The sequence below is a fragment of the Histomonas meleagridis genome, assembly GCF_020186115.1.
Source record: "Histomonas meleagridis strain 2922-C6/04-10x chromosome Unknown contig_145, whole genome shotgun sequence".
Lineage (NCBI taxonomy): Eukaryota > Parabasalia > Tritrichomonadida > Dientamoebidae > Histomonas > Histomonas meleagridis.
The window spans coordinates 125,294-137,953 of NW_027150774.1; the positions used below are offsets into that span (position 1 = coordinate 125,294).

Here is a 12,660-nt window from a genome sequence, read left to right on the forward strand (position 1 = left end):
AATTAACCATCGAATAATAAAATAATAACATAAATCACTGTTTCGACGTGTACAAACTCCAATAAATTGTGTAGGTGACTTATCTAAACTTTCTGATATAAAACGTTTAAATAATGAAAACTCAATACCATCTGGAAGACGTCCTTTAGGAAGATAAATAATTTTATACTCAATAGGACATGGATTAGGAAATTCAACTGTTTGACGAAATAAAAAAATAACTGTGGGTAAAAATGGACTTCTTCCTCGTAAAAATTGATTAACCTCTTGTAATGTAATATTTCGTCCATCTGGAAATGGAATTGGGACTAATGGTGAATTCCCTATATTTCGTAATTTTTCCATTCTGTCTTTCTTCCCTTAAAAAATTAACATCGTATGTGAATTAATTTCAATTGAAAATTGTAAACGTGCTTTTTTCTTTCAAGCATTATTATTACTCCTCGTGTTCTGATAATTTATTAGGTTAAATGAATATAACACATTCATGGTATCATTGTAAACAAATTCAAAAATACATTGGAATGAAAAGAAAAAATTCATTCGCAAATTGAATGTTAATTATCATTTGAGAATAAAAACATGAAAAAAAAATATTTACAAAAAATTATTTATAAATCTATATCATTTGGATGCAATTGCATCCAGTTCTTCCCTCAAAAGCAAACAAACATTATCAATTTCAGATGCGCCAAATTTTTCTCTTTCGAACGAAATCCATTGGAAAATCTCTTCTGGAAATGGGATATTTTCAAATGAATTAATAGTGGCTGCCACCGCCATGATTTCCGCTGGATAATTTATGCAACGTTCTGAACATAAGATAACACAAAGATTACATGGCAATTTGTTTTGAAGATTTTTTTGTATTTCCAGGTCAAGCTTAGAAAGATAAGGTCTAACGTATTGATCAACGTAATCAAATGGAAGCTTATAGTCGAGTTTGAAATCAAGTGATTCAAGAAGATCAAGTTCACATTTATTAATTTGATCAACCTCAACATCAGGAATTTTCTTTTCATCAAGATTGTTTGTTTCTAAAATGGCTGAAATAAATTCTGGTGTTGATTTCTTTGAAAGATTTCTACTGCAATAAAGTAAAGCTGAGTAAATACTTTGCATAGAATGTGGATCTTCGTGTGATTTACATGACACGAAAATCGAAGAAGTAATTAAAGTTAAAAGTCCGTATTCTGTATTAGGGTATCTTTGATAATATTTGTGAAGCATTAAAAAAGCTGTTGATATATGAGGATGTATGCTAATTTTTAGCATTATTCTTGAGTGTGACATTATTGACCATGCAATTCTTCTTCTTTGTACAGTATATTTTGTTTTCCCATCCTCTGACATTTGATATGAATTTTTACACTGAAATGTTATGTGAAATCGTCAATTTGCTATGGCAACTCCTTCGATCGAGTTTTCATCATTAATTTATGGATCTCTCGTCAATTCCTTATTGGAAACAGAGGAAAACGTTGAAGAAGTAAACAAGAAACTTTACGAAATAGGATGTAGAATTGGTGTTCGACTTGCACATGAATTTGCCCGTGATCGAAGTCTTGAACGCATAGATACACCTACTAAAGTTATCAAAGAAATAATTGTCAAGAACTGGCCAAGTGTAGCAGGTAAAGGAACAAATGTTTCATACTCAGTATTAAGTGATTCTGATCCAAAGAAGTATTTGCTTACATTCGACCAATCAATTTTCACACAAAATGTAACTGTTCCTGAACGTTATGCTGGTCTTCGCTATACATCAATGCTCCCAGGTGTTATCTGCGGTATCTTCAAAATTTTCCACTACGAAGTCAGCGCACAACTCAAAGATTCACAGCAGAAGCCTTGTACGGAAGTAATTCTTGAAATTTTGAAGGAAATTCCAATAGCTGTTCCTAAAGAGGACAACTAATTTTGCACCGAAAGTAAAATAAATCCAAAAACGAAAAAATTACAAATTCTGCATGACTCAATATATCACTATTTTTGAGATATTTAATCGTTCATTAAAAAACCAATTCTTAACGTTTTTATTCCATTATATACCGAACTCTTATGCCCTGATTTGCTTCTCATTCTTTGTAATGTGACTTTGTGTTTCTTTTGGTCATAATCAAAAAGTGACAAAATCCTATGTCATCAGATTTTGAAGAATTTATAGATAAAGAATATCCTCAACTAAATAACACAGCTTATTTTGATTACAAATCCTCAGGCCTTGTTTCAAATTCTCAACGTGATAGATTAAATGAACTTTCTCAACAGATTCTTTCATCTCCACATTCATCGGAAGACCAAAGTGAGTTTGACAGAATTTCTGCTTTATTCCGCAAGTCAATTGCTGATATGTTTTCGACAAGTTTAATCAATTATACTGTTATTTTTTTTCCATCTCCACAAGCTGCACTAGATTGCATATTTGAAGGTTTTCCATGGACTAGAGGCTCACATTATATTTTTCATGAATCTTTTCAGATTCAAAATGATACAGCAATTTTATTTGCCGAAAAACTTGGCGCTTCTCTTGCTTCTACAGAGTCCTCATCATCAGCACATTCATTATTCTGTGTCACATACACGCCTACCAATTTAGAAAAAGCCAAGAATTTCGCCAAGAAAAGTTCAGGTCTTAACCATATTCTTTTTGATGCCACACAAGCAGCTCCCTTTGATTTGATTGATCTCTCTAACAATAGTGTTGACTTTATTTTACTTTCGATGAAGAAAATTTGTGGAATTGAATTATGCCCAACGTTAATTCGATTAGATACAGCAGAACAAATTTCGCCTCTGTTTTATGGCGGTGGCGCTGTTGCCTTCAGTTGCGCGCGTGGTTTAATCCACAGAAGCTTCAAGTCGCACGTTAAGAGACTCGAGAACGGTACTCCGCCAATGATAAACATATTTGAAGCTTTCGAAGGCTTAAACCTAATGAGGAAAATGAAAAGTCAATATGACGTTGTTGGAAATGTGAATGAAGTGATGAAATTTTTTATTGATGTGCTACAAAAATATCCACAAGTAAGATTTAAGGTGAATGAAGAATTAAAATTAGTGGCATTTGAAGTTGACGGAGTCGATGCAAATGAGCTACGAATGGAATTTATCAGAAATAAGGTAATATTCGGAATAGATGGAAATGATTTGGTTGCTTCCTTTGGAATTGCAAACAGAAAAAGAGATGTTGAAATGTTTGATAATGTGTTTCAAAGAGTTTTAAATAAATAATTTATATTTTAGATATGATAATAATTGGGATAAACATTTCAAATTCAACTTATTTTATTTAATTTTATAATGTATTGTAATTTAGAATAATTTATTTTAAAATTATCAGCAGGGGCTGTAGCATAATGGCATTGCGTGAGACTCCAGATCTCAAGGTTGGGGGTTCGAGTCCCTTCGGCCTCAAAATTTTTTTCTTTTGTTGGAATTAAAGAAAGATTTTTCAAGATTAAAAAAACAGATCTAAGGAATAATTTTTTTTAATACAGCCACTTAGTAACATTTACTATATTGTGTATATTAGAAAATTAAAATTTCTATTCTATCTGATTTTTAAATGTGTATCTATATTTAACGCACTAAAGATCAAGAATCATTAGCGCAATGTCTGATTTGCATTGTTAAAAGTCCGTCTAATCTTCTGTGAGAACATTTAATAGAACACGATTTCTCATTTTTTGTTCTTCAATTGTTTCATCTTCATTAACTCTCACACCAAGTACCTGAACGAGTGAGAAGCTAATTGGATTTAATTCATTTTCGAACAATTCTTCAAATCCTGATACCCATTGATATATAACTTCACCTTTTGTTGACGGAGAGAACTTTCTTTGAACTCTCCTTCCATTGGGTAGAACTACTGCAATGCAAACACCGTTTTCAGGTTCTTCGGGAATTTGTCTTGCTAATTCTAATATTGCACTTTTTTGTAGAACCATTTGTTCCCTTTCTTCTTCTATCTTTTGGTCTTCTTCTTTTTTCATTTTCTCTATTTCGCGCATTTGTGATTCGAGTTCCATTTCTTTAGCTTTTTCAAGTGATAAGGCTTCAACATACTCTGAGTCTTGATTACTTTTGATTACAGCAGATGCTGTATCTCTTTTTTTGGGTTTAGGCTTTGGTTTTTCAATTGGAGGCTGATCAAGGATAAAGTTTAGTTTTTGTTGGAATTCCTGAATTGGCATCGAAGCAACTTGTTTTGGGGTCAATCCGAAGTATTGCTTAAACTTTGGAGCATATTGCATTCTTTCTGATGCCTTCATCTTGTGTAAAAGTGTCTCCTCATCTCTAAAATTTTCATAAACCATTCAAAATCATCTAAAATTCATTATTGATATTATCATTTATTTAATACTTTTAAAGACTATAACATAACAACTATAAATACTTAAGTATTATAAATAAGAAATATCAAACGAAATGTTTTATTAAATGAAGAAAAAAATAAAATAATTATTAATAAAAAAAGAATTTACAACGAAGTTGTTTACATAGCATTTTTAAATTTTTCAAGATATTTAATAGTAAATTAATTCGAATCATATCCATTGATCTTGTTCTTCCTGCAATAAATCATTAAATTCTTGATTGACGATTTCATTTTGATGATTATTTGAAGCAGAACTTTTTGATGTTGTTTTATGCTTTGAAATTTGCTTTTTTTTGTTTCTAATTAAAAACACAACAATTCCAACAATCAAAATAAGAACATATATCGAAATGCATATAATGCCAATCATAAGGCCATTAGATAACTTTTGGTCTTGTTGGAAATAACTTTGAAGCACTGTAAATAAGTAGGAATAAAAAATGTAATATGTCGAATATTGGTGAACTTTGTATTCATACAAAACATAATCGGATTGGATATAATAATATGAAGAGTTGAAGAAAGTAACAACAATTGTGTTTGTGAAGATAGTAATGGGGATAATCGTCTGCGTAATCGAGTGCTTTGAAATTAATATTCGAGTGAATGTACCGTCAAGTGGTAATGAAGCGGAAAATGTGTTGGAAATAGTAAATGAATTTGACTTTGTGAAAGTGTTTGATCTTGTGAATGTATTACTTTGTGTGTATGTGTTTGATTTAGTGAAAGTGTTTGATCTTGTGAATGTATTACTTCGTGTGTATGTGTTTGATTGAGTAAATGTATGCGTTGGTGGGAGGCATTCATCGTTTATCGTACCTTTGATTACATTTAATTCGCCAAATGTTTCATTTTCATATCCTTCAGGCACAATCACAGATGCTGATACATTAACAAAACATGAATCGCTGAAATCTGGTGAAGTTTCACCATTATAAAATATACATTTGAGTGAAGTACAATACGAAAATGCATTAGTTCCAATATTATTCACATTTTTACCAATGACAACAATTTCAAGTTCAGCACATTCAGAAAATGCTTGTTGTCCAATACCTGTTACAGAATCTGGAAGTATTATGTTTTTAAATGCACAAGATTGAAATGCAGCATAACCAATCGTTTCAACACTATTTCCAAATGAAATTGAAGATAAATTGGAACATGAAATAAATGCACAATCTGCAATTGAAGTTACTGAATCTGGAATTTTGTAATTTTCTGAGATATTTCCTGGAAGAAATTGAATGAGTTTTGTTATATCTTTATCATATAATACTCCATCACATTCATAATTAGAATATTTTGAATTATTTTTAGAAACATTTATGAATTGAAGACTTTTGCATCCAAAAAAAGAAGAACTTGTTAATGAAGAAACTGTACTTGGTATTGTAATTGTCTGAAGATTGTGACAGCCAGAAAACATATAATCTCCAATTTTTTCAACACCTTCACAGAAAAATGCTGTTTCAAGACTGATGCAATCACAAAATGCATATTGTCCAACTGTTTGAAGTGGACATTCAATTGTTATATTTTTTAATGAAGTGCAATATTGAAATGCATATTCTCCAATATATGTTATACCTTCTCCAAATGAAACTATTTCTAAATTAGAACAATAACCAAACGCATTTGATTCAATTGAAGTGACTGATTTATTAATCACTGCTGAAATTAATGATGACCATTCATAAAAAGCTTTGCTTGGAATAGCATATGTTGGATTTGAAATGATAACATGTTCCGCAGTGCTTTTGTAATTATCTGTAAATTCATCTGAATTTGTTATAGTTAATGTTGATGTTTTATCATCAAACATTTGTATAGAATGAGAAAAAAAGAAAGTAAATATTATCAAACAATTTATAATATTATTTGAATCAAATTTTATTCTTTTGAATCCTTTAATAAAAAGCATAAAAACCAATAATTCTTTAATTTTAATATAAATAGACTTTAAAATGTTTATAAAATAATGATAAATAAACCTTGTTAAATATTGACATTTGAAAAAAATAAACATTTGCAAACATTCAAAACATTTGTAATGGTTGCTTGAAAGATTGTATAAAAAATGATAGTGGAAGTTATGATTTCTGAATAAAAAAAATTTAATTCGATCATTTTTTGAAAATTGTTTTAAAAAATTCCATGATAATTTATGTTGATAATCTCTAACTATCATTTGCATTGATGTCATCCCAAAGTAAGTTCGGGTTAAAAATAATGAATGAAGAAAGTTCAGATTCATGCCAAAGCACATTGTATCAAAATTTTTGAGAAAACGCCGAAAAAAGCCGTTGAAATCACTTTTCAGTTAACATTTTTTTTCTGAAAAATCTGAAAGCAGGTAAAAAATTGTTTTCGTAAACTTGTTGTAAAAAATCAATAGCAGCCAAAATTTAACAGCCATGTGAATTATTTCAATCATCGCATGTGATGTGAAATATTTTACAAATGTTCTTTATATCCATAAGATGATACTACGAGCCGCAGAATCAGTTTGATCACCAATGGATGTATAATTGGAATAACACTTGAACCCTTACATGAGTTAAACCACATTTCTTTTGAGTTTCCAAGATTTGTAAAAAATCAGTACGTTTATGTTTATTTATATACTTGAGTTATTCATTATTTAATGTTTTCTTAAAATACTTTAACAAAACTGATTCATTCATTAAAATTATACAAAACTAGAATTTATTAAATCATATAATTAATGTTAAAAACATTAACATAAAAATTTATATATTTCTGATGAATTCGTTTTCTTTAAAATCGTTAGCAAATGGATCTTCTTCAACGTTAGATAAATTCATTACGTTATTCATTAAAACATTAATGTTGTCTTTGTTATCTTCATTTACGATACTTTCTTCAGTGTTTTGTTTCTTATTTTTATTGTGAAAACGAACAAGTAAAATTACAATAATTACAATAATTATAATTACTATAACACAAACGCAAACAATAATAATGATTTGATTAGTTTTGTCATGATCAACATCATCAGCACCTTGATGAAGAATTGTGTAAAAGCCAGAATAATATGAAATATATGATGAATATTCAATAACCACGTACTTATAGTATATAAATATGGTTTCAATATATGAAAATGTTGAACCTAAAGCAGTGAATGTGATGGAATTGGACAAGATTGACTGAAAAGTAAATGTCTTGGTGAGTAAATGCGTATAAAATATTGAATAAGAAAAAGTAATATCAAATTGTAATGATTCATAAAATGTATATAATTCAGTAAATATATCTGACTCAACAAATGTATTACTTCGTGTGTATGTGTTTGATTGAGTAAATGTATGCGTTGGTGGGAGGCATTCATCGTTTATCGTACCTTTGATTACATTTAATTCGCCAAATGTTTCATTTTCATATCCTTCAGGCACAATCACAGATGCTGATACATTAACAAAACATGAATCGCTGAAATCTGGTGAAGTTTCACCATTATAAAATATACATTTGAGTGAAGTACAATACGAAAATGCATTAGTTCCAATATTATTCACATTTTTACCAATGACAACAATTTCAAGTTCAGCACATTCAGAAAATGCTTGTTGTCCAATACCTGTTACAGAATCTGGAAGTATTATGTTTTTAAATGCACAATATTGAAATGCAGCATAACCATTGAGAACGAAACGATAATAACCGTATAAAATTAACGGTTAAGATTTCTATTTTTTTGTGTGATTTATGCAATTGTTTCAATGGACTCAAAGATAACGTGTTCTTTTTCCCCTTACAAAAAATTTTTAATTATTGTACGTTTTAATTCTGGTTGGATCCATGCTTTAAATAGCAAAACAAGATTAATAAAATAACACTGTTTATTTACATTTCTGAAATACCTAAACGTTTTAACAAAGATTCAATTTCTTCAGGACAAAATTCCTTCAATAATTCGAATGATCTTCTGTATGTTGGGCTCTTCATGAAGACTCTAATAGGTTTTCCAATTTCCAATCCGCTTAATATATATTTTGCCATCAATGTTCTTTCATTTTCCAATATATCCCATAACACGTTTATCAACTTCAAATCCAATATTGACTTCGGTTTTTCTGGTATATTCACATTATTTGGAATTATATTTTCATTAAATAAACTCAAAAGCACGTTAACGTCTTCTTCAGAATAATTTTCTAAGCAATATTCAATTGAAGCCGATAACATTTCAGTTTTTGAAGCGAATTCTTTGAACAGAAAAACAAATTGTAAAGCGAATTCTGACACGAAATGTTTTGACATTACGAATTCAATTTTCTCATCGTTCATTTCTTCCATTAACGGTCTGTATATTGTCAAAACGTGATGTAAAACGATCAATAAATTCTGTAGATTATTTTCATTTTGACACAACATCAAACATTCAAATAACGGTTTGAATTGATGCACAAAAGCTTTTGGAGCGACATCAGCCAAATTCCTTAATAATTGGATGTATTGCTCGCAGATTCCTTCATTTCCATTATTTAGACATTCCAATAACTTCGGTATCAAACCAGTCAAGTATAAATCGAAAGTATTAATTTTCCCCAAATTATTAATCAACAAATTCAAGTTATAATTATAACACAAATTCCTTAAATAATGATTTATATCATATTCAGGGAACTTTAACATTGCGGATAATTCATCATATGTCATAACTCTAATTCTTAAATCATCAGCAAATATTAACAAATGTAAAATTTCGAAATAAAACGAAAGGTTTAAATCCAAAGCCTCATCTTCGTTATAAATCTGTGTCACTGGAATCAAATGTGTCAATAAGTTATGAGTCATTTGTGACGCATTTGTTAAGTCTTGGAATATATCCGGACGAATTTTATTAAGCGCAACTACTAATTTGGAGAAGTTTTCGCATTTTTTAATACTTGTATTAACTTTATTAATTTTATTTATATCGAACAGATTTAAAATTACTTCTATGCAACCTTTAATATTTATAATTTCATTTAATATATTTAAGAAGCTATTAAATGCATTTACATGAATCTTTTGTATTTGTAATATCGTTTCTTTTTGTTGATTTGTTAAATATTCCAATATTTTATTTAAAAGTTCATCTTCATTTAACCAATCGATATTCATTTTATTAAAAACGAAATCGATAATTCTAAAAATCATTTTAATTACATTAATTTTATATCCACTTGAATTTTCATGTAATTCCAAATTATTTAATAATATCATTAAAGGTTTTGAATCATTATTAATAATATTTAAAGTATGAATAAATAAATTAGAAAACTCTTCAGTAATTTCATCATTTGTTGAAACTATTAAATAAAGAGTTTTCCCAATTTTATCTTGAATGAAATCATAAAAATAATTACAAAAATTGGAATTAATTAATATATTATTCATTAATGTATTAATATAATCAAAGAATAATTCATTATCAAGTATTGATATTTTAAAGAATACATTTAAACCAATTTCGATTACATTTAAATCATTTGGATTTAATAACATTAAATTCCGTGAAAACTCTACAAATTGTGTGGAACTAAATATAATCGAAGGCCAATTAATTTGATTTTCTTTATTTAATTGTTCCTCGAGATATAATGGTAATTTTGGTGTTTTTTCTTCAATATCAATTCGTTTATAAAACAATAAATAACCTGTAGATGTATCATCATTATTATATCCTCCAAATGCCCAATTTGGAATCGAATTAATATCAAAATATTGGATCTCTTGATCATTACATAAATACCATTCTTTATCATCACCTTGAACAATAGTAATATAATGACCATGTTCTACATTATCACCTTGATGAATTATAATACCATTTAATATATAATCGATATTTTGATTTTTATCATTTTCTTGTGTTATATCTGAATATTTAATAATATCATTAGTCTTTAAAAATGCTGGAAATTGAAATTCATTTAATAATTTTGTACGTTCACTTGTTTCTAATTGATAATCCCAACGTTGTAATTGAATAACTAAATAATTTGGCCAATTAGAAATTAATGTTTTACGTGACGCTTGAGTTTTCTCACCATTTATTGAATAATCTTCGATAATTTCTTCTTTAAAATATTCTTTAAATGATAAATCTAATTTTGAGATATTTTTTGTAGGCATTTGTAAATAATAAAAATCTTCTTTATGTGATGATATTAATTCATTTTTCGCATAAATGTTTACTGTTATTTCACCTCGTAAATAATCAGTAATATATTTATGTTCTTCATTTAATTCATCATGTAATCTATTCACTAACATATTAAAGAATTCTTCGACATCTTGTTGAATCCTAACATCGAATTTTGGAATAGTTTTAATTAATTCTTGAATATTTAATGTGATGCCTCTACAATAATGTAATCTTGCTAAGAAATCTCGAAACTTAACAACAAATTCTGTTAAATCTTTTGTTTCTAATGAGATTAATTCCGAATATAAATTATTAAATATTTGAAATATTTGTAATAATGAGTTAAAATAACATGTTGAGCCCATATTCTTTATACCACATCTTCCTTTATATGTAAAATCATCGGATAATTCTTTAGGATAAAACATTGGGTATTTTAATGTTTGAATTAATGGTAATAATTTATTTATTGTGATTTTGTCTTTAATATAATTTAATGCTGAATTCCATGATTCAATTGTATGGATAAATGGAACTTGAAGATTATCACATGTTGGTGGTGAGAATAATCTTTGTATAGTTAAATCAATTAATTCTTCTGTTTTAGGTATTAATGTTATTAAACCTATAAATGTTTCATCGATATCTGAATAATGTGTTTGTTCGAATTGTTTTAATTCGAGATAAAATGGTATAAATATTTCTTTGTTAATATTAAATTTCATTATTAACTCATAAAACGATTTACTTTTAGATCGATTTTCTTTTTGTGTTGTGATATCAATTAATGATATTAATATTCGTTCATTATATTCATTAACTTCAATGAATTTTTGAAACGTTTTCCGAAAGATTCGACTTGGATAATGAATTAAACAATTTTCGATTAATTCTTTCGGTAAATTATTTCGTTGGAATTCATTTCGATTAATATAATTACATATAATGGATAAACTAACTGGATCATAATAATGTGATATTATTATGTTTAATATGTTTTCGATGTTAATGTTTTCATGGTTACTAACATTTAATGCATAAGGAAATATACGAATTGAATCACCAAAAATTTCAGGTGTTTCACATTCATTAAATAAAATTCGTTGTAAGTCATTTCTTATGTTTAATTTGTTTTGTTCTGTACTCAAAACATTTGTATATAATAAAAGAATTTGAAATAAGATTTCATTGATTTCATTTTCGGTTCCATTTTCTCCTAAGAAATTGAACAGGAAATCAATCTTATTTTCTAATGAGTTCATGAAAATTGGTATAATTTCATTTGTGTCTTCATGAAGAATTTCATCCGATTCTGTTTCGACGGTTATTTTTATGTCATTTGTGCCGATGATTTCATTGATGATTTGTAATGGCATATTATAAAGCAAAGGTTTATCTTCTGAGATATCTGTGATGATTAAATTAAAGTCTTGTATTTTAAGATCTAATAATTTTGAGACTTCGGCATAGATTCGTTTTGTAGAATGAAATTGATGTAATGTTATGTTACAATTAATTTCTTTGTTTATAATCATTTGTTGTGTAAATCCAAAACTTTCACCAATTCGATAAAAATCAACTTCATATATCACTGCACTAAATAATAAATAAATTGCATTTAATGATTTAGTTTCATCAGTCATTTTACTTAATATGATTTCCATCGATTTATAAACATCTTCTTCATTATCATGAATAAATGAAAATAATAACTCGATAAACCATCTCGAAAATATCGGCGGTAATGTATCATTTAATACTTTAAATAAGAACTCAATAATTTTATCTTTTTTGGAGATGTTACATTTAGATAAAATACGTGATATTAATAATGGTAATGATTTAGGACAATTAGAAAAGTCAATTTCAATTAATTTTTGCAACAATATTTCAGAATGAACTTTGGGACTATTATCAATCCAATTAGACAATATGTTAAATAATGATTCGGAATATTCATTAGTGATACCATTGATAAAATTTTCAAATACACGATTAAATAAATTAATTACCATCTTCTCTGACTTAAATTTAGGTAAAATTGGTGTAAATTTATCAAGAATTTCTAATAATTCAGGATGCGATTCACTTAATTGAATTAATTGTTTGGAAAATTTAT

At 27.8% G+C, this 12,660-nt stretch overlaps 4 protein-coding genes across 4 annotated transcripts; 2 read left to right on the forward strand and 2 right to left on the reverse strand.

Annotated features, from left to right (window-relative positions):
• Positions 1 to 624: 624 nt before the first annotated feature.
• GO595_001523 (uncharacterized protein) lies at positions 625 to 1,122 on the reverse strand (the record flags this gene model as incomplete). Its single annotated transcript, XM_067914331.1, has 1 exon — positions 625 to 1,122. One exon carries the CDS (start codon positions 1,120 to 1,122, stop codon positions 625 to 627), a length of 498 nt encoding a protein of 165 aa, XP_067778313.1.
• Positions 1,123 to 1,402: 280 nt separating this feature from the next.
• GO595_001524 (trafficking protein particle complex subunit 3) lies at positions 1,403 to 1,918 on the forward strand (the record flags this gene model as incomplete). The annotated part of the gene is made up of 1 exon (XM_067914332.1): positions 1,403 to 1,918. The coding sequence occupies one exon, from the start codon at positions 1,403 to 1,405 to the stop codon at positions 1,916 to 1,918; it is 516 nt and encodes a 171-aa protein (XP_067778314.1).
• Positions 1,919 to 2,139: 221 nt separating this feature from the next.
• GO595_001525 (MOSC N-terminal beta barrel domain containing protein) lies at positions 2,140 to 3,234 on the forward strand (the record flags this gene model as incomplete). Its single annotated transcript, XM_067914333.1, has 1 exon — positions 2,140 to 3,234. The coding sequence occupies one exon, from the start codon at positions 2,140 to 2,142 to the stop codon at positions 3,232 to 3,234; it is 1,095 nt and encodes a 364-aa protein (XP_067778315.1).
• Positions 3,235 to 3,644: 410 nt separating this feature from the next.
• On the reverse strand, positions 3,645 to 4,256 carry GO595_001526 (surface protein; the record flags this gene model as incomplete). Its single annotated transcript, XM_067914334.1, has 1 exon — positions 3,645 to 4,256. One exon carries the CDS (start codon positions 4,254 to 4,256, stop codon positions 3,645 to 3,647), a length of 612 nt encoding a protein of 203 aa, XP_067778316.1.
• Between the last annotated feature and the right edge of the window lie 8,404 nt (positions 4,257 to 12,660).